The sequence below is a fragment of the Pipistrellus hanaki genome (assembly GCF_964339955.1).
Source record: "Pipistrellus hanaki genome assembly, chromosome: 1".
Classification (NCBI taxonomy): Eukaryota; Metazoa; Chordata; class Mammalia; order Chiroptera; family Vespertilionidae; genus Pipistrellus; species Pipistrellus hanaki.
Genome location: NC_140503.1, coordinates 156,371,054 through 156,395,279, shown reverse-complemented (window position 1 = coordinate 156,395,279; position 24,226 = coordinate 156,371,054). Strand labels below are relative to the sequence as shown.

The 24,226-nt window shown below is 40.4% G+C and overlaps 1 protein-coding gene across 1 annotated transcript; it reads right to left on the bottom strand.

Moving 5' to 3' along the window:
• Positions 1–15,260: 15,260 nt before the first annotated feature.
• On the bottom strand, positions 15,261–16,925 carry LOC311621865 (glycerol kinase-like; the record flags this gene model as incomplete). The annotated part of the gene is made up of 1 exon (XM_084882319.1): positions 15,261–16,925. Exon 1 carries the CDS (start codon positions 16,917–16,919, stop codon positions 15,261–15,263), a length of 1,659 nt encoding a protein of 552 aa, XP_084738445.1. The 5' UTR covers positions 16,920–16,925.
• Positions 16,926–24,226: the final 7,301 nt, after the last annotated feature.

The following is a 24,226-nucleotide window of genomic DNA, read 5'->3' as shown; positions in this document are numbered from 1 at the left end:
GGTGCACCATTAGTTATAACCAACGTCTGGCTTTAGGAAAACTGAACACGTGATTTGTAACTTTCGCTCTGATTCTCAGGGTTCTTCAGTTTTTACAGATGAAAATGAGCTTTATTATTCCACAATTGCTCTGACTGATTGGTTACCTCCTCTTGTCTCCGTTTTTTGTTCTTTCACAAATTACCTCTGGTTAATTTTGCCAATTTTTATATGAGCAGAAAGACTAAATTGTTTGTGTTAATCAGTCATGGCTTGTTCTTATTAATTGATCAAGCCACCCTAAGTCCGTTTTGGAATCATAAAAAGACAAATAGTATGAATTGGTTATTATGTTGTCATTCAGTGGGTATTACGCAGTATCCTTTTATGACATATGCTTGTAAAAATGCAATAATGTTTGGCTCGTAAATAAGAAAAATAACGAAAGCTCTTCCACACAATAGGAAAATGAAGGGAGCCATGCAGCTTTGAAGGATAAAATTTTTTTTTTGATATTGTTCCCAGCAACAGCGTGAAACCTCTTAGATTGCTTGATGCCTCATGCTCTGAAGCCTAGCCAGGGGTGCTGCAGCCTTCCCAATGAGCCCCTGGCAAGTGCCAAGAACAGCTGATGGGCTCTTGCAGGACCGTGTGCTTAATCACCCCCGTGTGTAATGACTCTATTAATTAGCATTTTTTCTGGTTCTTAAATTTTTTTTAAATGCACACTATTTTTAGCCAAACCTGAAATACATTCAGAACCATGTGGTTTTTCCCATTGTCAGATACCTTTTAACTCATGCTTTAAGTAGAGCTTTGTTAGCATCTTTTAATGAAGACATATTTGGAGACATTAGATTTCATTATATGGCTGGTTACTCAAGTCCTTGTTTTGGAATTCTTTGTGATTGTGGGCAAGTTAATGCATCTCAGTCTCTGAATTGTAAAAACAGAATAACAATAACTAACAAAAGAGTGGTTGTATGAATTAAATGATCCAAAGTATTGGTACAGTGTCTGGGAGTTAAAAAGCAATGAATAAATTAACTCACTCAAAAATAGTTCTTAGGACATTATGTACTAGTCATTGTTCTAAACCTGAGCTGTATGATGTGGGAGCCACTGGCCACAGTGACTATTGAGCACCTGCAATGTGGTTAGTCCAAATTGAAGTGTGCTTTAAGTGTAAAATATACAATGGAACAAATAAACACAAACATTTAAAAAGTCATGTCAACATTTTTATATTGAGTCAATGTTGAAATAATATTTGGGATATATTATGGTCAATAAATACATTATGAAAAGTAATTTTAAATGTTTCTTTTTTAATGTGGCTACTGAAACATTTATAATTACACACACACATGTAACTTATTTGTGGCTCACATTACATTTCTAGTCGACACTGATGAATCATATGCTGAGGAAAAAGTAAAAAAAAAAACAAACACCAAAAATCATAAAATGTTTTCTCTGTTAGAGAGTTTAAATGCCAGGAAGAAGAGATTGATAATACAACAAATAAATATGATCTATCCTCATTATTTGTGGTTCTGTATTTGTGAATTTGATTACTTGCTAAAATGTATTTGTTACAACCCCTCCCCCCTCCCCCCCAATAAATGCTTACAGCACTTTTTCAGTCATTCACAGTTATGTTCAGAATGGCCAAAAGTTGAGTTACCTTATATGTGTGTTCCCTGATGAAGGTGATGGTGTTCTTGTTTTTGCTCTTATACTATAGACAAGTGTCCTTTTATGATCTAATTAGTTTTACACATTTTCGGGTTTTTTGGAGGAAGGGGAGTCATTTTTCTGTTTCCAATGGACTTTAAGGATTGTGCTTACGTACTAGTCTTCCTAAGCTCAACAAAGCTATGTTGTGCCTTATGGAGAAAATATGTATATTATATAGGCTTTTTTCAGGCATGAGTCATATTATTGTTGGCTATGAGTTTAATGTTAATGCTTCAACCTTATACATTGAACAATATGTCTTTAAACAGAAGCACACATAAAGCAAGTTTATGTTTCAATCAGGTGGTGAAATGTTGTGTCCAGAGACTTACAAGAACCTAAGTCTGCATTTCCCTTAAGAAAAATGGTCCTCTATGTGCTAAGTGAGCATTCACGGTGACCTTATAGAGCGTAACTGCTACGAATAGCAAGAACTGGCTGTATAAAGTATGTCAGTTAGTGATACTTAGTATGCAGAGTATGAAGATAGAGAGTGGTGGACGTGATGGGAATGGAAGAATTACTGATTTGGAAAGGACAATGTGGAAAATCTCTCCATCATTGTGAAATTTGAGAACAGCAGCAGAAGACAAACTTGGAAGCATCCTGGAGTCAGATCATACATGCCCGTAGGCCATAGAAGAATTGGGGATTTTCTTCCACATGGGATTGGAAGACTGGAGGATTTTGAGTGGATGTGTAAGTTCATGTTACCTTTTAAAGGGGCACTCAGGCTTCTGCGAGGGGAATTAGTAGTCAGAGAAAACTAAGAACTGAAAACAGAGAGACAAGTGAGGTGACTACTGCCATAGTTCAAATGAGAGATGGTAGTAGCTTGGAAACCAAACTGTGGCACTTACCCTTCTACAGCTGTTTCCCTCATTGCCTGTTGCATTTCCCCAGAGCTCAGGTATGTTTTCTCTTTTGGTTTCTTAGTTGGCCATCTGTCTTAGTTTTGATTTACCCTGAAGTTGATCCTCTGTTAAGAACTTTTATGCAGTTACTTTACGGGAAGTGATCCCAAGAGTCAGGAGTGAGGGACAGGAAAGCGAGATATGGTAGAAAGCACAGCAGGTATAGGATATGTCATTGAGCTATGAGCAACTGGGGCTCTAGCTCTCTGGGGCCCTCTGAGAAGTCTGAGAATTAGCCTCAGGATGGCAGCTTCTCCCACAGGATGCTGGGCAACCTTCACCCCAAATGATTGAGGACTGTCCCTGAGGACAATTACTTTCTGCACTTCTAGGCTGCTGTGAGCAGATTCAGTGAGCTCCTTTGGCTGGAAAAAGCCCTAAATTAGCAAAGTGGAGAGAGCACATGAGGTGGGATGCTATAGATAAAATTATGAGTGGGCCGAGGGGATGAGGCCAGGGGCACAAACACTCCTGCTCTATTCTCCAATTCCATGGTAAAGCCTGCCTGGGAAACTTGGGCTGCATAACTAGTTCTGTGGAAACCTAGTTAGTACTTGCATTCCCAGGAAACTGAGTTCTGTTGGAGACAGACTCCCTGAGACCCTAATGCCATCCTCTCCCCGCTACTGTGTGAGTACTGCTCTTTTTTCTTTTCTTCTTTTTTTTTTTACAGAGAGGAAGAGAGAGGGATGGAGAGCTAGAAACATCAATGAGAGAGAATCATCGATCAGCTGCCTCTTGCACAACCCCTACTGGGGATGTGCCCGCAACCAAGGTACATGCCCTTGACCGGAAACGAACCTGGGACCTTTCAGTCCTCAGAACAACGCTCTATCCACAGAGCCAAACCGGTTTCGGCAAGTACTGCTCTTGACACTGTAACTGATCCTGACTGGACATAAGGATTTTAATTGCAGGCCAACTTCTTTGGGCACCAAACCTACTGGTGGGTTAGTTCAGGTGCCACCACCGGCTCGATGCTGCCCTCTCTAAACCTCATTCTTCTTAGGTGCAAAGGAGGAGTGAAAATGAGACCTGCCTTGTGAAATTGTTCTGGGAATTAATAAAACAATGCACATAAAGCCTTTAGTAGCCCAGCATCTGGTACATGGTAAGTGCTCAGTGTATGCCAGTGGTTACTCCCATTACCAACCTCCACTTAGTTTTCCTTTCCACTGGCCATGTCGTGATGTCCTAGGGTGCCCACCGATTCTGGGAGTGCTGTTACCATTAGATTTGAAAGTCTTGAAGGTCAGGATTCTGCACCTGGTTTCTTTCTGACCAGGGAAATTAGCCTTCAAGGGTCTTCACCTATGAGCCACTCTTTGGGATAAATACTGGATTAAATCTCATTTGCCACTCGGAATATGGTCCATTTTACTTAATGACTAGAGGCCCAGTGCACAAATTTGTGCACACATGGGATCCGACCAGGCCACCCGGATGGGGCTGATCGGCCTGGCCTTCCAGGGGGAGGGGCCTCGTACATTGGTTTGGCTGGCCCTGCCTCCTGGTTGAACTCCACGTTGAAAGGACAACTTGCATATTAGCCTTTTATTATATAGGACTTCTAATTCACGAAGAATTTTGTCAGATTCTTAGTAATGATTTTGTTTATTAAATTGGAAAGGTTGTTGCTATAGCCATTACTTTTTATCATTTTATATTTTTAATAAAAAATTCGTTGATATATTTTGACTTTGATCTTTTTCTTTAAAAGAAATAGGAATAGGAAAGAAATGGGAATAGTTCTGAGAATAAACAGTGGAAACTTGTTGGCTTCTATATTCTGATTATCTCTTCAAAGGTTTTTCTATAAACCTAAAGGAGATACTCTGCATACTTGCTCCAAAGTGCATTTATCTATGGACTTCTGATAGAGCAAGTTAAACTTAGGTTGAGATAATTTAGGACACTCAAGGCAATATAACTTTTTCAGGAGAGCAATGATACTAGTTCCAATGAGAAAAATCTGCGAGTATTCCTGGAAAAAAATCCTTCTGTCTATTCTAGTTTTCAGAATGTTTCAAGCTCTCATGTGATGATCTCACGTGCTGAACTCTTTGAATACCCTCTATGATGAAGTATGCCTAGCATTGGGCGAAAGGGGAAAGGCACAAAGATGCACAAAATATAGCTTCTGCTCTCAAGAGGCTTTCCAATTAAGGGGACAGTCAAGACAAGAAGCATGACAAGCAACTACTGGGCTGGACGAGATTGTGAGGCAGCTACTACTGTAACAGGCAGCTACTATCGCCAGAGGCAGCTTCCTAACTGAGCACTGTCGCAAGAGGCATCCGCTATCTCATCACCAGATGCAGACACGATCATGACAGACATCTACACGGCCATTTCTGTGATAGGTAATAATAAGGGGCGGGGGGGGGGGGAATACAATATGGTCTCAATTGGAAAGAACACAATTGCTTTATTTTTTATTTTCTATTCTGTCCTTTGATTTGCTTTGTCCATTAGATTCTACAGATGAGTGAGTTGTGTGGTGCATATCTTTCTCTGCCTGGCTTATTTCACTTGGCCTGGTGCTCTCCAGGTCCCTCCATGTTGTTGTATAATAGAAAGTGGAATTACCACCCTAGGCAGTTTGGCTCTGTGGATAGAGCATCGGCTTGCGGACTGAAAGGTCCCAGGTTTGATTTCGGACAAGGGCACGTGTACAGGAGACAGCCAAACAATGATTCTCTCTTATCATTGATGTTTCTATCTCTCTCTCTCTCCCTCTTCCTTCCTCTGTGAAATCAGTAAAAATACATTTTTTTTTTTTAAAAAGTGGGATTTTCTTTCTTTTAAAAACCAAGTGGTGTTTCATTGTATCAATGTACCTAACTGGTTTTTAACAGCATATTTATTTACTTATGTTATATTTATGCAGAGCAAAAAGTTTGTAAGAAAACACAATTTTTACAAACTCTCTAAAATCTAGAAGAGTTGGAAGCAGAGTCAGAGGCATCTAACCAAACTAGTAGAGGCCAAGAAGACCCAGCCTTTTCTGACAGGTGGGCACCAAGCCTTTATGGGAGCTGCTGCAGGCCGCTGGTGCCTCCCCTCACATGCCCAGCACACCTTGGGTATAGCCAGCCCTATTATGAGAAGGATCTGTATTTTATTGAGACCAAAACATCATTCCCTATATTTATGACCTTTGGTTCATGATTTGCCTTAACATACAGATGTCTAATCCTAAATTATTGTCCTTATTTGGCCAAGAATTAGCCCCAGAGGGACCAGAAAACTGGAATGGGTGATTTTCACAATAAAGGCTATGCTAATTAAGAAAGCAGTCTCCATGAGGCTCAATGGGAGTGAGGTGGAGGAGTGCAGGGTGACATGAGCTCTGGCAGGGGCACTGGGGAGTCAGCAAGCAGCAGAGGGACTTGAACTCAAGTTGGGCCAGAAAGGTGTCCAGTGGGCCATCCCTGCTTTCCTTGGGTCTCTCCCACCCCGGCATTAGAAACCGAGTGCTGGACTAGAAGTTAGGAAATTTAGATCAGATCCCAGCCAATCTTTACTTGGGAAGATCATTTTAGCTCTTTGTAAAGAGAGCTAAAATTTTCCTCATCTGCAAAATTAGGTTGCTTATGCCTACCCTTTCCACTTTGTAGGACTGTTTTAAGAATCAAATGGATTAATGCATAAATATCCTAAATGGCTATGCCTAAATATTAGGTAACATAATCCGTCTCTGCTTCTTTTCTGTTTTTTCAGGCTTTAGTTTTCTTTGCAATTGTAAAAACTTACTTACAATCTCCTTTTTATACATTTAAAGCACCTCACACCCTGTTTGTAATGTTGTATGGAATAAATATAAATATATACAAAGTTTTACAAAGTAATATGAGGTGCCAAAATAATGGAAATGTTCTTCTGTTATTATAATAGTAGAAATGTTCACGGGAGAGGCTGCATTTGACCAGTCATGGTGAGTGCCTGAGATTTTGGTACATGAATTTTGAAAAAGCAGACAATGGACTCTTAGAGAGAAGAAAGAGCTTGAGCAAGAGGAAAGGCATCAGAGTACATTGTGAGTTCAGAAGATGGCAAATAGACTAATAGGAATGAAATATAAATTGCCTGGAGCTAGCATCTTGAAGTTTCTTCATTTCCATCTTATGAAATCCTTAATTATTGAAAAATAAGTGTTAAATTTCCTGTAGTTCTAAAAATTAGCAATGTGTACATTTTATACTCTATTGTAGATGTCAAAAAACCATGCTATCACCTAATTTAAAAAAATGTTTTCCTATTTATTTATTCTCTTGACTGATGTATTTTGTCCATTGGATAGAATTGTTTTTTCATGTATGTATTTGGTGTTTGTAAATTTTTAATAATATTAGGAAGATGATTTGACTTTGATGGTGTGGTGGGCACACAATGCAATGTACAGGTCATGTGTCTTTGAAATTTAATTTAAAAAAGAGTGAGAAAATATTTGTGGTATATTTTTAGTGATTGGAAGGTAGGTATTACTAATATTAAAACAAAGTAGGCTACTAAAATAAGAAACCATAGAAAATTCATTGATTTTTCAATTTTTTACTCAGCTCATTTATTTGAGACACATTCTCATTAGTAACATCACAGTATAAAAATCAGATTAACCTAGATTCAATGCTCCCTCTGCTCTTCCCTAGCTGTATAACCTTGGACACATTTCTCAATCTCTGTAATTTTCAATTTACTTATGTGTAAAATGGGGATGGCCATGTGTGGTCATAGCAAGAGTTAGGAAATATATTGAATGTTTCTACTCAGCTATAAGTCAAATGCAAGCTTGAAACCACCACCTGGCTCCTTTTGATCAGTTGTCCACATGCTTTATTGCCCCCTCTGAAAAAGAGATGCTTTGTGGTTTGGGGAGATCAATATTAACCTAGATATTAACATACTACAGGGGAGTCTGGTTCTCTGGTGAGTTCTGAAGTGCACCAGCTGGCCCATGTTCTTGCTTGCCTTGACCTCACACCAATCACACAGCCTTGAAACTCCTTTCTTCATAATGCCGACCAACTGATATCCCTTCTAAAATGGAGAGGTGCACCCTTATCTTACATCTTCATCCTCTCTCTCTCTCTCTCTCTCTCTCTCTCTCTCTCTCTCTCTCTCTCTCTCTCTCTCTCTCTCTCTCTCTCTCTCTCCCTCTATAATTGACATAATTTTCCTTTCTTGTGGGTTCTTCTCACTATTGGAGCAACTGATACCTGTTGCTTCCCATTCTTGATATTGTCTATTGTTCTACCTTGTGGTAATTTTTCTGTTTACAACAAAGCAGGAAGCATATGTGGTAGCAATAGATACAGCTGATTATCTGGATAAAAATTTGCCTTGGCAGCAGTTCACATTGGAGTTGCCAAGCCCAATGCAACAGTGTGTGTGATTTGATTAAATAAAATGTTGAGTTTCCTTTTGGTGACCACTTCTTCCCATTTAGGGGCAGCTGGGGCTCCAGGCAACTATATGGAGCAAGTAGAGACATCAGCATGATCACATCAGAGCTCCTTTTAGAGATTTCCCCCTGCTCTCCAAGTGCCTACTTTTCATGTTTGCTTGAAGTTGCTCAGGAACCTTAAGTTGTCCTGTCCCAGAGAAAACTTTTTTATTTTATTTTATTTTTTTTACCAGAGCAAACTCCATTAGGCTAGTTTAATTCCTTAATCAATTTTATAAACAGTACACTTGAAACCATTTCTGAACTTTTTAGTTTTCCTTAAAATTATTGTGTGTGAAATAATTTCTTCATGTATAACAAAGGTTTGATCAATCATAAACTTTTCTATCTCCAATTTTACTGATAACTTCAATCATTGAAATTTTTTCTGTTGTGTCCAATTTCTGTTTTGATTCTCTCCACAAACCTGTGATTCTTCTAGATATTCCTATCTTTGAATACCAGCAAACATTTACCAAAATATTGAAATCAGAATTTGGGGGGCCATTCTTGATCCCTTCGTTTTCTTTTTTGAAATATGATTTATCACAGAGTCCAGGCAGTTTACTTTCAAAGTCATTTGCCCATTTCTTCCACCATAGCTCCAGGCCCAGTCATCATCATCTCTCTTCTAGATACTAAAATTGCCTGAGTGGCCTCCCTGTGGTCCTTCTTGGTCATTTGTCCCTATCTCCAACCCATTCACCACCACTCACTGAATGTGGGCTTTTAAAAATGTCAGTCTTACCAGATTTTCCTCCTGCTAAAAGCCTTTTAATGGCTTGCCATTGCACTTATCAATAGAATAAAAATCCAAATTTCTTGCCAGATCCTATTAGGCCCTGAATTACCACCTCCTACCTGTTCTTCTAGTTTCCTGTCCTTCCACCCTCCCCAGTGGTTGGCCCAGCCATTCATGTGGTGTCTGCTTCAGTTCTTTCAGTTCTTGTCTGGAACCCCCTTCCCCATGATTCCTCTTCCACCTTCATATAGGTGGCTTCTTATCATTCAGATTTCAGGTTAAATATAATCCATTGTGAATCATTCACAGTAACCTCCATTCTCTGCTGTTATTTTCTTAGCACCATGGTTACCCTACTTCTTAGTATTTATTTGTAAGTATATAGTGGTTTACTTATTTATTACTTATTAATAGTATCTATATCCCATACTAGAGAGCAAGATCCTTGAGAGCAGATGCAGGCCCCTAGCACTGTGCGCATGTAGGTGCTCTGAACATTTACTTTGGATGATTTACGGGTAGCAGTAAGGGGCAGTGGTTCTGAGAAGACATGGAGCCAGAGGAATGCTCAACCTGTATATCACCACAGGGAGAGGTCAACTTGATCTTTTATTTGAATCCTTTTGTTTCACTTAATAAAACATTTTTTGTCAATAAAAGAAAGTTGGCAGTATTTTTTTTTTTTTCCATTTTCAAAATCTTTAAGGAGCAACACTGTTCCATGGAGCTAGGCTTGTGGGGAGGATTGTTTCCAGCGCCAGGATCTGAAACCCACAGTATCAAACCAAAATAGGTGTATTTGTCTCTTCAGAATTTCATGCTCTTTGAGTCAAAATTCTTAACATCTCAGTAATTATAAGACCCCAACACTTCAGTAAATAGCACCCCACCACCACCTTTTTGGGTAAGGTCCTAAGTAAGAAGTACAAAATTTTTTATAAGGTCACTTCAGAGTCACATTTTAAGCACATTTCAGCACATAAACTTGTCAGATGCAGCTCACTGGGGATCTTTTTCTTGGGAGCTCAGGAGAACCTGCTGTTTAGTTCCAAAAGGAACAACTGATTTTAATTTAACTTAATGTAAAGCTCTACAAGCTTTGACATATAATGCTGAATTGATCATCTCATCTTTAGACACCTTCCAGTTTTATAGGATGCTGCAAATGCTCAGACTCCTAGCCCAGCTGATAGCAAGTAGACACTGGTTAGGCTTATGCACAAGGGCAGAGATAATCTAGCACAATATATTTACTCTGTCACCTGTCCAGGGTTAGTGTCATTCATCTATTAAATACTATACAGCAAATTATCTGAGCTTCTCCATCGAGGTGGCCTGTACAACTCAGGAGATCATTCTCAAAGTGGTCATATTCTGGAAGTTATTTTTGTAAAAACAAAAAAAACAAAAAAGATACAAATGTGACATTGCTGCAAATAAGCAGAATTCAGAAAAACTGGACTCAATAAACTCAAATTAAATAAGCCAAAGTTATGAAGTCATACAAATAGTAAAATAAATCATCCCATGGCTAAAAGTTATTGATGGAGAGTGGTGATAGACAATGGCTTTCAAATTTTAATTTAATTTATTTATTTATTTATTTATTTATTTATTTATTTATTTATTTTATTTTTGCTATGGTCCTAAGTAAGAAATACAAAATTTTCTATAAGGAAATATTCATATTGCCTTCCTCTCCCATTCCCACTCTCCTCTCCTCTCTTTCCTTCTCCTTTTTATTTTCCAAAATAGCTAGTCCCAACCCACTGGATTAATTTCTTAATCCTCTGATGAGTATTGACTTGCAGTTACAAAAAAGCAAGCAAGCAAACAAACTTTGCTATAGAAAATACTGGAAAGTAACAGAGCCTCCTTCACAGTGAACTGATAATGGTTCTATATTTAAAGCAAACTTTGAAGAAGCACATCAGCAAAGACTAGAATTTTCTGCAAATAATTATGAGTCCCAATGTAGGAAATCAATAACCCAGCACTGAATGGTGTGAGACAAGAGCAGTTGGGCCACATGCTAGGGGATCAATAAAAATTAGTCAGCACACAAAAACGGGAAACTGTATTGCACCAGAACAAGTGGCTACGGGCATAAATATGTTCCTTGGAGAGGAGTTAATATTAGAAGCCCACTTATCCTTTTGTTTGTTTATTTAACCAGTATACTTAAAAGCTCTAGATTCTGGGTGGTAACAAAACACATCCTCTGCCTTTAAGGAACATATAGCGAATATATTATTTCTGGCTTAATAGATATGATAGAGTAGTATATAACAACATATAATAAATTAACATAAAAGAAGAAAACCACATATAATCCCCATTACATATTATGGTTTTAGTTATTTTCAATCAACCCTTTCTATTAGCTGGGTTAAGAGCAGAGTCAGGAACACCTCCCCAGGGATTGTATGTAGGTTTTTAGACCATGTGGATACCGAGTCACAGTTGTAATCAAGATGCTGTTAGTTAAGAGTAAAGAGATTAAGTAAGACCTCTAATGGTAAAGCTAAATTTTAAATGTTTATTTCTCTTGGGAATATTCCATGTTATGCTTGCAAATATTAAATACATGATTTAAAAAGTAGGTATTCCTATAAGATTTTATACTAATATTGAATTTATAGTACTCTTACACCATTCAATTTACAAATTCTTTAGACATTTCCTTTTATTGATTTTTAATTTGCTCAGTGTCTTGCTTATCCCCAACTAGTTATAAACTCATTAAATAAAAGATTTTATTCTCACTCTTCACATATCTCTTAAATGACTGTGGTATATATAACAAAGTATTCAATAAAGTTATGTTCTCATTACATGATTACCATGAAAAATTGTTCACCCTCCCCAAAATAGGATCATGATTTGCATGAATATAAGGTTAAAAAAAATCATGTTTCTTCCTTTGGCCACGGTTTCTTTGTTTTCTAAATTATCTGTACCTTGTTACTGGTACCGGAACTTATCCTCTGGAAGATTCTGATTTTATTGAGAACATCACCTACACCATACCAAGAGACTTAGACAACATCCTGACCATGTCAGAAAGACATTTACCTACTTTTTGCCATAAATTCCAAAGGCTCTTCAATTCTAGTTGATGTTGTTCAGTGGTTGAGCTTCAGCCTATGAACCAGAAGGTCATGGTTTAATTCCCAGTCAGGGCACATGCCCAGGTTTCAGGTTTAATACCCAGTAGGGGAAATGCAGGAGGTGCTGATCAACGATTCTCTCTCATTGTTAATGATTCTATCACTCCCTTTCCCTTCCTCTCTGAAATTAATAAAAATATATTTTAAAAATAAAGGTTCTTCCCAGTTCCTTTAGTTTGTCAAGAGATTTTTGTCTGCTTGAGTAATCCCATGGCTTAGAGTACCATCAAATAGATAATGTCTAGATTCTCAATAGTCCATGCCATGCATTGAACTTGAATGTTGTTTTCTACATATTTCCTTGCTTAGAGGTGAAAAATCACAAGGAAAACTGCTCCAGGGTGGTCACAGTTATTTAGAAGCAACAGAAAAAATAGAATATTTATTAAAAAGATATCTAGCATCGCAAAACTATGCTTTCCTTGAAAAACACATGTCATACTGAATACCTGCAAAATAAGAAGATACAGAAGTATTACATTTTCTGGGTTTCCTACCATCTCAAGTTTTTCATACACAGCATACCTAGTATATAGATGCATTAAAAATGGTCATACTTGCCGGGACTGGTTTGGCTCAGGAGATAGAGCATCGGCCTATGGGCTGAAAGGTCCCGGGTTCTATTCTGGTCAAGGGCATGTACCTTGGTTGCGGGCACATCCCCTGTGGGGGGTGTGCAAGAGGTGGCTGGTCGATGTTTCTCTATCGACGTTTCTAGCTCTCTGTCCCTCTCAATTCCTCTCTGTGTAAAATCAATAAAATAAAATTAAAAAAATGGTCATACTTCATACTGTAAATGCATACACTTTGGAGGTTTTCCCAGAAGCAGTAATTGATGGATTCAATCTCCTTTAGTCTCATCTTAAATCCTGCTTGTAACTAAGGGCAAATGGGTTACAGAGAAGACAAATGGTGGCATGTTAACTTTCCCACATGGGTATGGGTCTCATTTGTGACATGTGCTAATCTCTGCTAATGTGAACAGCAGGAGGATATTACCAAAATGCAGATAAGACATTGTTTACTGAGGATATGACTAACTGGAAGCTTGTCCTGTAAATACACCAAAAAAAAAAAAAATGTCCAGTGTTCACATCATTGTGGGAGATTTTAGAGGACCAGGAAGAGAGAAAGAAAAGAGGGGCTTAAGGTGTGTACTAGACTTATCAGAGGATCACTTTGTAAGTTATATAATTGTCTAACTACTATGCTATATATCTGGAACTAATGCAATATCGAATGTCAACTATAATTGAAAGATAAAAAATTAAAATAAAGAACAAAAAAAGAGGTTTAACTTTAGAAATCTGATTATTAGATTTGTCTATGTTTTCTTCAAAAATAACTTGGTATTTTATACAAACCCTTGCTGTCTAAAAATATATCAGTTGTCTTTTCTATTTATCACACCAATGGTGTGAAAATATTTTCTTAGTTTTAAGTTATATATGTTGGCACAGGTATAAGAATAATGATGGTAATTTGTATCATTATAATATTAATACAAATAAAGAATACTGCTTAAGAACATGCAACCTGGAACCAGAGTGCCTGGGTTTGATTATTAACTTAAGACTTGGCAGTTGTGGACCCTGAGAAAACATTTAACCATAACTTGCCTTAGTTTCCTTCTTTGTAAAATGGGGCTAAAAATAGACCTCTCTCATACAGCCATTGTAAAAATTAAATTACATAACATACTTAGAATTAAATGACTTTACCTACTTAGAAGTGTTTAGCAAAGTGCTATATAATGAACATTATATTAATTGAAAGAACAATATATGCCCAGTTCTGTATTAAGCATTTAAGAAATTTAAAGAAAACTATGTTTTGAATTTTAATTTCAAGGAACATATATCAGAATTTGGTAACTAATCACGCCAAACACATGTGATTGGAGAGCAATAATAGAGAGTGTCATTATATCCCAAGTATTGTTTTCAAAGACAACTACAGCCTTTTTTTCTCTTCTCCTCCCATTCTTCTCTGCAGTGTGACTTTGCTGCTCGCTCACCAAGAGATGGAGACTATTTCCATGACCTTTGAGTCAAGGCTTCTCTTGTGACTAATTATGACCTAGAATACGGTGGAAATGATGCTATGTTGAGTTCTGGAGTCTACATCTTGAGGGGCATTGCAGCTTCTACCATACAATCTGCCCTGGGACTGACACAGAAGGAAATTGGTCTAGCCAGCCAGAGGATGAGGGGCCAATGGAGAAAGATGAAGATGCTCTAACCAACACCAGTACCACTTGTCAGACATGTAGGTGAGGCCATCCTGCTGTTGTTGTAAGCTACTGAGTGTGGGAATAGTTACACCTAAATAGGTAACAAGTTTCAAGCGGTACAGGAAAAAATGCAATTGTTTTTTTAGAAGTTTAGAGAAATATGTGGAGGCATGAGGTAATCTTGAAAGAGATAACATCTTAATAGGCCTTGGACAATGTCTTAGCATGGTTTGGGTTCTATAACAAAATATCATAGGCTGTATAGCTTATAAACAACAGAAATATATTTCTCAGAGTTCTGGTCAAGTGAGAAACACTCTTTCTGATTTATGGTAAATTTCTTCCCACTGTGGTCTCACCTGGTGGAAGAGTTAAGGGATCTCTCTGAAAGCTCATTTATAAGCTAATCCCTTTCACAAGCTTGCCACCCATATGAATTAACCGCCTTCTGGAGGCCCTACCTCCTAGTATCACTTGGGGGTGGGGGGTGGGGAGTTAGGACTCAACATATGGATTTTGGGAGGACACATTCAGATCATAATATTTAAAAATAAATAAGAGAAGTCCACATAGAAGCTAAAGATGTAGCATACTCAAATGAACCTGAGTGAGCAGTAATAAGTCTTGCACATATGTAAGTAGGAGATCAGGAATAATGGGAACAGGAAGGTCAGGGAGGCAATTAGACCAATTGACAAATAAGTTTTTATGTTTGAGCAGAGAGAGAGAGAGAGAGAGAGAGAGAGAGAGAGAGAGAGGACTTATTTATAAGGTTAAGAAAACTATGGAGAACTTTAAAAACTAGTCAGAAACACCAATGTGATTTTTTTTCTCCTTTCTGCTGGATATTCTTTATTTATTTTGAGCCACAGGTGTACTTTGGGGGAGGGGGGAGGGGGTCATGCAGCAAGTGGCTCCTACATAAAACCAGAGTCTACGAATGGTTGTCATCCCATTAAGAAGAGGCAGAATCGCTGGAGTCTCTCCTTAGACACAGAGCTGGCGCTGCTGGCATCCGCGGCGGCGTGGCCTCAGTTTAGGGGATGCCCGAGATGTACCTCGCCCCGATCAACATGACCATGCTACTCACTACAAAAAAGCCCAGGGGCAGGCTGCTGAAGATGCTGGGGTCGCCGCCTTCCGCGGCCTCCATGGTCGCCCAGCCCATGGACTTCCTCACGGCCTTCTTCCAGATGGAGTAGCGGACCTCGCTCTCCTCGGCGTTGATCTGGGGCTCGAACCTTTCCATGATGGAGGACGACAGCTCCGCGGGGTCCAGGCTCCACACCCCGACCCCTTCGGCGGTGCCCGCGGCCATGGCGGCGCCCAGGGCGGTGATCTCGGGCATGGAGGGCTTCACCACGGGGATGCACAGGATGTCCGCCTGCAGCTGCATGAGGATCTTGTTGTTGGTCATCCCCCCGTCCACCTGCAGGTGGCTGAGCGGGATGCCGCAGTCGCGGTTCATGGCGTCCAGGATCTCCCGGGTTTGGAAGCACACGGCCTCCAGGGCGGCGAAGGCCAGGTGGCTCTTGTTGGTGAACTGGGTGAGCCCGCAGATGATGCCCCTGGCACTGGGGTCCCAGTAAGGCGCGTACAGCCCCGAGAAGGCGGGGACGAAGTAGCAGCCGTAGGAGGTGCCCACCTCCTGGGCGAGCTCCTCCATCTCCTCCATGGACTTGATGATGCCGAGGTTGTCCCGCAGCCAGCGCACCAGGGCGCCCGCGATGGCCACCGAGCCCTCCAGGGCGTAGCACACGGGCTTGTCCCGGCCCAGCTTGTAGCCCACGGTGGTGAGCAGGCCGTGCTCCGAGAACACGCACTTGCTGCCCGTGTTGCACAGCAGGAAGCAGCCGGTGCCGTACGTGTTCTTGGCCTGCCCGTCCTGGAAGCACATCTGCCCCACCAGCGCGGCCGACTGGTCCCCGAGGCAGCCGGAGATGGGCACCCCGCCCAGGGTCCCCCGCCTCATCAGGCCGTAGATCTCGGAGCAGCTCCGCACGTTGGGGAGGATGCTCATGGGGACCCCGAAGAACTCGCAGAGCTCCTTGTCCCACTGCAGGGAGTGGATGTTGAACAGCATCGTCCTGCTGGCGTTGGTCACGTCGGTGCAGTGGACGCCGCCCTCCGCGCCGCCCGTCAGGTTCCAGATGAGCCAGGAGTCGACGGTGCCGAAGAGCGCCCGGCCCTCCTCGGCCGCCTGCCGCACGCCCGGCACGTTGTCCAGCAGCCAGCGGACCTTCACGGCGCTGAAGTAGGTGCTCAGGGGCAGGCCCGTCTTGGCCTTGACGAAGTTGTTGTTGCCCGGGATGCGCTTGCTGAGGCTCTCAACGGTAGACTGCGTTCGGAGGTCGAGCCACACCAGGGCGTTGTAGAGCGGCTCCCCGGTCAGCTTGTCCCAGACCACCGTGGTCTCCCGCTGGTTGGTGATGCCGATCGCCTTGATGCTGGCGATGTTGATGTTGAGCTCCTGGAGCTTCTCGCAGCCTTTCTCTACGCACTCGTAAACGGACTGCAGGATCTCCTTAGGGTTCTCCTCCACCCATCCTTCCTTAGGGAACTCCTGCTCGATCTCCACCTGGTGATAGCAGAGGAGCTCGGCGGTCTTGGAGTCGAAAACCAAGAAGCGCGTCGAGCTGGTGCCCTGGTCCACGGCCCCCACCAACAGCCCATCTGTTTTCTTTGCCGCTGCCATGAAACCTGCTTCCGGGTGGGCTGCCTGGACGCGCGGCTGGTTTCCTAGGTGACGGGTCCCTCGCGAAGGGGCGGGGGCGGGGGCGGGGGAAGGGAGGATCACGCGCTGAGTCCAGAGGGCACGAGGCCCAGTGTGACCCAAGAACACCAATGGGATGTTTTGAAATTGCTGCCTCTCTGATAACATTTTTTCTTTAATATGATACGATTTCTTTATTGAACAAGTATTTATCGACTGGCTGTTACGTGCTACCTATGGTAGTAGGTTTATTGACAGTATCTTTCCCCAATTAATGTTTACCTGCAACCTGTGAATTTATGGAATTAGGATCCTTTCATGTGCAAATATGCAGGCATCCTGGATCAAGTGGGAGCCCTAAACCCAATGACCCGTGTCCTTATAAGGTGAGGGGAATTTGAGGACAAAGAGAAACAGAGACATTGATATACAAAGAAGGCCATGTGACAATGGAGGCAGCGTCTGGAGTGTTGCACCTACAAGGTCAGCAGTGCCAAGAGCAAGGAGAGGTGCATGGAACACATTTTTTCTCAGATCCTCCCAAAGGGAACAAGCCCACCGACATCTTGATTTTGGACTTAACAGCCACAAAAACTGTGAGAGAATAAATTTCTGTTGTTTTAAGCTACCTCATTAGTGGTAACTTGTTCCACCGGCCCTAGGAAACTAATGCAGAACTATTCTAGATGTTAGAGATACAATAGAGAGGAAAACATAAAAGTTTCTGCAATTAGTTGTCTTCATATGTTGTCTTTCCTCCTAGACTTTAAGTTCCTGGAGAGAGGACCTCTTTCTTCCTGATCTTTGTTTTCCATAAAGTTCCTTATTCATCGTAGATGCTCAGAACATAAAGGTTCATTGAGTAGTGGGCTAAATAATGAGGAACATTTAAAAGAAGATTTGACTTTATATGGTGGGTACACAATGCAATATACAGATGATGTATCATAGAATTGTACATGTTATTAACCAATGTCACCCCAATAAATATGATTTTAAAAATGAAAAAAGAGAAATGTTGTACAGTTACAAAAGGGCCAACAATAAAAATTAAGGAAATGCTGCCCTAACTGGTTTGGCTCAGTGGATAGAACATCGACCTGCGGACTGAAAGCTCCCAGGTTCGGTTCCGGTGAAGGGCGTGTACCTTGGTTGGGGGCACATCCCAGTGGGAGGTGTTCAGGAGGCAGCTGATCAATGTATCTCTCTCATCAATGTTTCTAACTCTATCTTTCTCCCTTTCTCTCTATAAAATATCAATAAAATATATATTTTTTTAAATTAAGGAAATGTTGCAGATTTCATGGTCAAATAAATCTTATGATTAAGCAAAGGTCTTACTTAAAAGAATGTTGCACTTCTAAATGTTCTATTATATAGGCTACCAGAAAAAAAACATTTAAAAGTTTCTTGGAGAATCTGACTGCCTTTAGGGAACATCAATTTTGCCTTGATTTAGAAAATGGTACAACTAATTTTTTTTTTAGTTATTCCAGTGTATTGTATAAAAAGCCATAAGACAAGGTAGATATTTAACCTTTCTTGACCTAAGTTAGAAAAGACAATATCTAGCATATCTATTTTTCTTTCCAGTTTATAGGTTTCATAATTCTCGAATTAAGCAAAAACTTAAGAGCTGCAAGAAAATGGGTAAGTGGCATATTTTTATTTCCAGCTGAGATGGGTTCATTTTAGAATTTAGACATATTTAGGCATTGTTGGAGGGACAGACATCTCAGAAGTCTATTCTGTGACTATTATGTGAAGCCCCTTGGAAAGGAACTCACACTAAAGAAGTTGAATTCATAAGAGAGGTTCAAGGCGATGGACTTGTGCGGAAACAGTGGGGTATGAGTGTGTACAGCTCCTAATGCATCTGTTCTTGTTCTTTATGACACACACATATCATGATTCCCCAACACAGACGAGAGATTTGTGCTACCTGAGCCCTAACAATGAAGCTCAATGGGAAACATTAAATAAGACAAGCATTTCCTTCAAGTCTCAGAGACAAAGAAAGAGCTAGGCAACACTCACTTGGGCCTAGATAGAAGAGCTAATGTAAAGAGCTTTGTCTTGGCTTTTTGAACAACAATATGGAAACAATAGCCACTACAGACACAAGTGACTCTCACATCAATTATTGGCAGCTTTCAGGTAGGATAGAAACAAAGCGATCATATATGTGAGAGGTAATGACTTGATGGTGAACAGAAGACTTGAACAAAAAATTAAAATAAGAGGTAGGCAAACTGGAGCTGATAGAGTCCTCTAATGAGGACAATGGCACTTTGACTTGTAAGAATATTATTTCATTCAAAATCTTTGTGGATTCAGTCTTCCACAAAATTTATTTTTTTGTCAATTTATCAATATAAGAAATGTTATGTATAAAAGTATCATTATAGGTGACTAAAATACATTATGCCAACATATCAAATATTATTTCTTCCCTTTTCCTTTGTTTATTTCTGCTATTCAGTAGAATAGTGTATTACAGGGATAAATATCCCTGTATTCAGAAGCCACCCTTTTGATAGAAGAGTATAATTGCATTGTTTTTGGCAAATTTATAAACCCATGTTGTAATGTTGAAAAAACGGTGTATTGCATATAGTATTGATTTTAGCGTGTAATCAGTGCTGGCTATATTCTCCATTGGCCATAAGAAAAACTCTTTTAATTAACTTTGAAAATTCACTCATGTCACATAAATACCTAAATATTCAAGTATACCAAGCACATACACTCACAATTACTACTCAAAAATAAGGCAGGATTTTAGCCTATTTTGTACAAGTGAACCATAGTTCTTGATATATAATAAGTGCTCAATCCTATCTAATAAAAAAGTAATATGTAAATTGACCATCAATCCAACACACAAGATGGCTGCCCCCATGTGGTCCAAGATGGCTGCCCCCATGTGGGCACAAGATGGCCACCACAAGATGGCCAACAGGGGAGGGCAGTTGGGAGGGACCAGACCTGAAAAGGAGGGCAGTTGGGGGCAACCAAGCCTGCAGGGGGGGGGCAATTAGGGGTGACCAGGCCTGAAGGGGAGGGCAGTTAGGGGCAAACAGGCTGGCAGGGGAACAGTTAGGCATCAGTCAGGCTGGCAGGGCAGTGGTTAGGGGGTGTTCAGGCTGGCAGGCAGAAGTTGTTAGGGGCAATCAGGAAGGCAGGCAGACAAGCAGTTGGGAGCCAGTAGTGCTGGATTGTGAGAGGAATGTCCAACTGCCCATTTAGGCAGCTGGACATCCCTTGAGGGGTCGCAGATTGGAGAGGGAGCAGGCTGGGCTGAGGGACACACACCTCTTTGCATGAAATTCATGCACCAGGCCTCTAGTAAAATGATAATTACTGCCCTAGTCAGTGTGGCTCAGTCGATAGAGTGACAACCTGTGGACTGAAGAGTTCTAGGTTCGGTTCCAATCAAGGGCACATGCCCGGGTTGTGGGCTCGATCCCCAGTGGGGTGTGTGCAGGAGGCAGCCAATCAATGATTCTCTCACAACATTGATGTTTCTATCTCTCCCTATTTCTTCCTCTCTGAAATCAATAAAAATATATTTTTAAAATAATAATTACTGTCAATATTGTCATTGTGGCAATTATTAAGAAATGTCACTGACTTATGAATAAACCCTTTTGAAAAGTTAGCACTGCATCATCTTGATCCTAGATAATACTCTAAGAAAGCACGTTCAGGGGAAGGGTTAGTAGATTTGTGTTGCTTTGTCAAAAAAAAAATTGTGAATATGGTTACTTTAGGACAAACCATAGGCAGGAGGAGAGGAGACATGTTCTTAGAATTTTGCTCCAAGAATCCCTTAGTTCAGCCTGCTCCTCATTCCAGCCTGGTCACTAAATCCCTGTACCTTTGGCTTTTTCTAGCAAGAGGTGGTATAGTCTAGTGCCTTGAAGTCTAGGCTCTGATTCCAGATGTGCAATGGCTTTAATCCTTGCTCCATCAGTTGCTAGCTTCATAACCTTGGGCAATCTATTTAACCTCAGGTAATTAAATTTCCTTTATCTATAAGTTTATGACAGCACCTACCTAATAGGTCTATTGTGAAGATCAAAAATTTTTTTAATTTTAATGAAAGTTTGTAGCACATAATAAATCCTTGCTATAAATAAGCCCTTTATATTAACTGGCTTTATAATGGTCTTTCATTTGGTGATAACTCTACACTCTCTGACTTTAGCTGTGTCTCAGTGCTCCTTCCTGTCTTTTTTTTTTTTTTTTTTTCCTCCCCTAGTCCAATCTCTCATGCTAGTTTGGTTGGCATTTTTATACCTCCAAATGGGCTGCTGTTTTTATTACTCTATGGCATACCTATTCATACTGCAACCCAGCTATTTAGGATCTAAAAGAGGGTCTCGTGAGTTAGAATAAGAAGAGCCCAAAGATCATGGTACTATATGAAGTATTTATGAAGTGTTTTCTCCTTATGACACATGCATGATTTACTGAGAAAAAAGTGTTGATTTATCCTGGTCATTGCATAAATAATTAATACAGTAGGAGCTCAAATAATGTCATTTTGATCAATATGCTTTTGTTATAATTTGATGAGATGTTATAGGAACTTAACTCTTATTTATATATCTATATCAATTAGCCTATGGTAAATTTGGTTTCAATACACATCATTTTACCATAGTTTAAAAACCTATCAACAATGTTAGGTGAGGACTTGCTGTACTATGAGTATGTGCTGCCAATAACCTCTTAAAGGAAAATAATTAAATGGAAAGCTACTTCTTAAGGCAATTTTATTATTAGGAATTATTTAAGTGTTGCATAATATAGACAAAAGATAATTGGTAACAAAAGTAGGACTTTCTATATTCACATATTTTAATTTAACAATTTTGATTGGTGGAAAAAATATAAAACAAAGACTGAAAATAGCCGAAACCGGTTTGGCTCAGCGGTAGAGCGTCGGTCTGCGGACTGAAAGGTCCCGGGTTCGATTCTGGTCAAGGGCATGTACATTGGTTGCGGGCACATCCCCCGTGGGGGGTGTGCAGGAGGCAGCTGGTTGATGTTTCTCTCTCATCGACATTTCTGGCTCTCTATCTCTCTCCCTTCCTCTCTGTAAAAAATCAATAAAATACATTTAAAAAAAAAAAAAAAAAGACTGAAAATAGTGAAAGGTGATGACCCTATTAATTTTTGGGCTCAGAACTTTCCTAAGTACTATGTGCTCTTCTACCTTCTTAAACATATAGAACATAGTTTCAATAACTCTCTATCATCTTATCATGTTGGTATGTTTCTATTGAGTGATTATTATCTTTATTATGGACTAGAGGCCTGGTGCACAAAGTTTGTGCACTGGAGGGAGGTGTTCCTGAGCCCAGTCTGCACCCTTTCCAAACTGGGATCCTTTGGGGGATGTCCAACTGCCAGTTTAGGCCCGATCTCTGTGGGACATCTCTCTCACAGTCTGGGACTGCTGGCTCCCAACTGCTCACTGCCTTCCTGCCTGATTGCCCTTGCCAACCTGGTTACCCATAACTGCCCTTTCCTGCATGCCTGGTTAATCTTAACTGCCCTCCCCTTCTAGCCTGGTCACCACCAAACGCCCTCCCCTGCCAACCTGGTGGCCCCCAACTTCCCTCTCTTAAAGGCATGTTCCCTCCTAATTACCCTCCTCTGCCATTCCAGTCACCCCTAATTGCCCTTCCCTGCCAGCCTGGTTGCCCCTTACTGCCCTCCCCTGCCAGCCATCTTGTGGTAGCAATCTTGTGACCACGTGGGGGTGACCATCTTGTGCAAAGGTGTGATGGTTAATTTGCATATTTCCTCATTATTATATAGAATTATATTTTATAGCTTCTTTCTTTAAAAATATATTTTATTGATTTTTTACAGAGAGGAAGGAAGAGGAATAGAGAATTAGAAACATCGATGAGAGAGAAACATCAATCAGCTGCCTCCTGCACATCCACTACTGGGAATGTACCTGCAACCATGGTACATGCCCTTGACTGGAATTGAACCCCAGACCCTTCAGTCCTCAGGTTGATGCTCTATCCACTGAGCCAAACCGGTTTTGGAGTCTAGTTTCTTTATATGCCTAGTAATTTTTTAGTGGATATCAAACATTGTGATTTTTACTTTGTTAGGTAATGAATTTTTGTTTTGTTTTGTTTTGTACTCCTAAATGTATTTTTAAGCTACCCTGTTTCCCTGAAAATAAGACAGTGTCTTATATTAATTTTTGCTCCCAAAGATGCACTAGGTCTTATTTTCAGGGGATGTCTTATTTTTCCATGAAGAAGAATACGGTACACATTTATTGTTAAATGAAAATAAAGGAAATTTATTTCCTGTATACGGTACGGTAGTACGGTAGTTGTCAACACAAACTAGACAAACTGAATCCTACAGTATCAAGAATTTACTCATTTATTCAATGACAATCATGTCATCATCTTCTGGAACATCATCATAACAATCCAATTCCTGAATTTTCTGGTGAATTTCTTGTGACTCCATTTCTTTCAGAATCAGTGGACCAAATCTCTCATGTTTAGCCTGGGGGGGGGGGGGCTTATTTTCGGGGAATGCCTTATATTTCACTCAGAAGGAAACCTGTAAGTAGGTCTTATTTTCAAAGGATGTCTTATTTTCGTGAAACATGGTATGTTTTGAGATGCAGGTAAATTATTTAGAATTAGTTTGAACCTTTGAGGTTTGTTAGGTGTGATCAAAGCAGTTTCTGATTTAGGGCTAATTTTGTCTGCCACCAAGGCAATATCCTTCTGAGCATTCTACCTGATTTACCATGGGTTATAAAGATTTTTCTCTCTGGGTTGTGCAAACAAAAATTGTCCCCTTCTCTGAATGAGCTTCAAGATTGTCCCTCTGCTTTTTATAATTATTTCTCCAGCCTCAGAAAATGTTCTCATGCACATATGCACTTAGCTTAACACTTGAGAGGAATCCTTAACAATACCGAATCTCTCTCTCTCTCTCTCTCTCTCTCTCTCTCTCTCTCTCTCTCTCTCTCTCTCTCTCTCTCTCTCTCTCTCTCTCTCTCTCTCTCTCTCTCCTTGTAGCCTGCTTTGTGAATGCTAGCCACTTTAATCACTTCTGACACTCAACTCTATCTCTTCAACTCAAGGAGACCACTGAGCTTTTTTACCTGAACTCCCTTTCTCTGCTCTACAGGCTGAATGTTTCCTCCAGGCTATCAGCTGAGGCTATTGTAGGGCCCACTTCTTTTGTTTTTTCTCTCTCAGTTATCATTGTCCTGCACTTCCTGATATTTC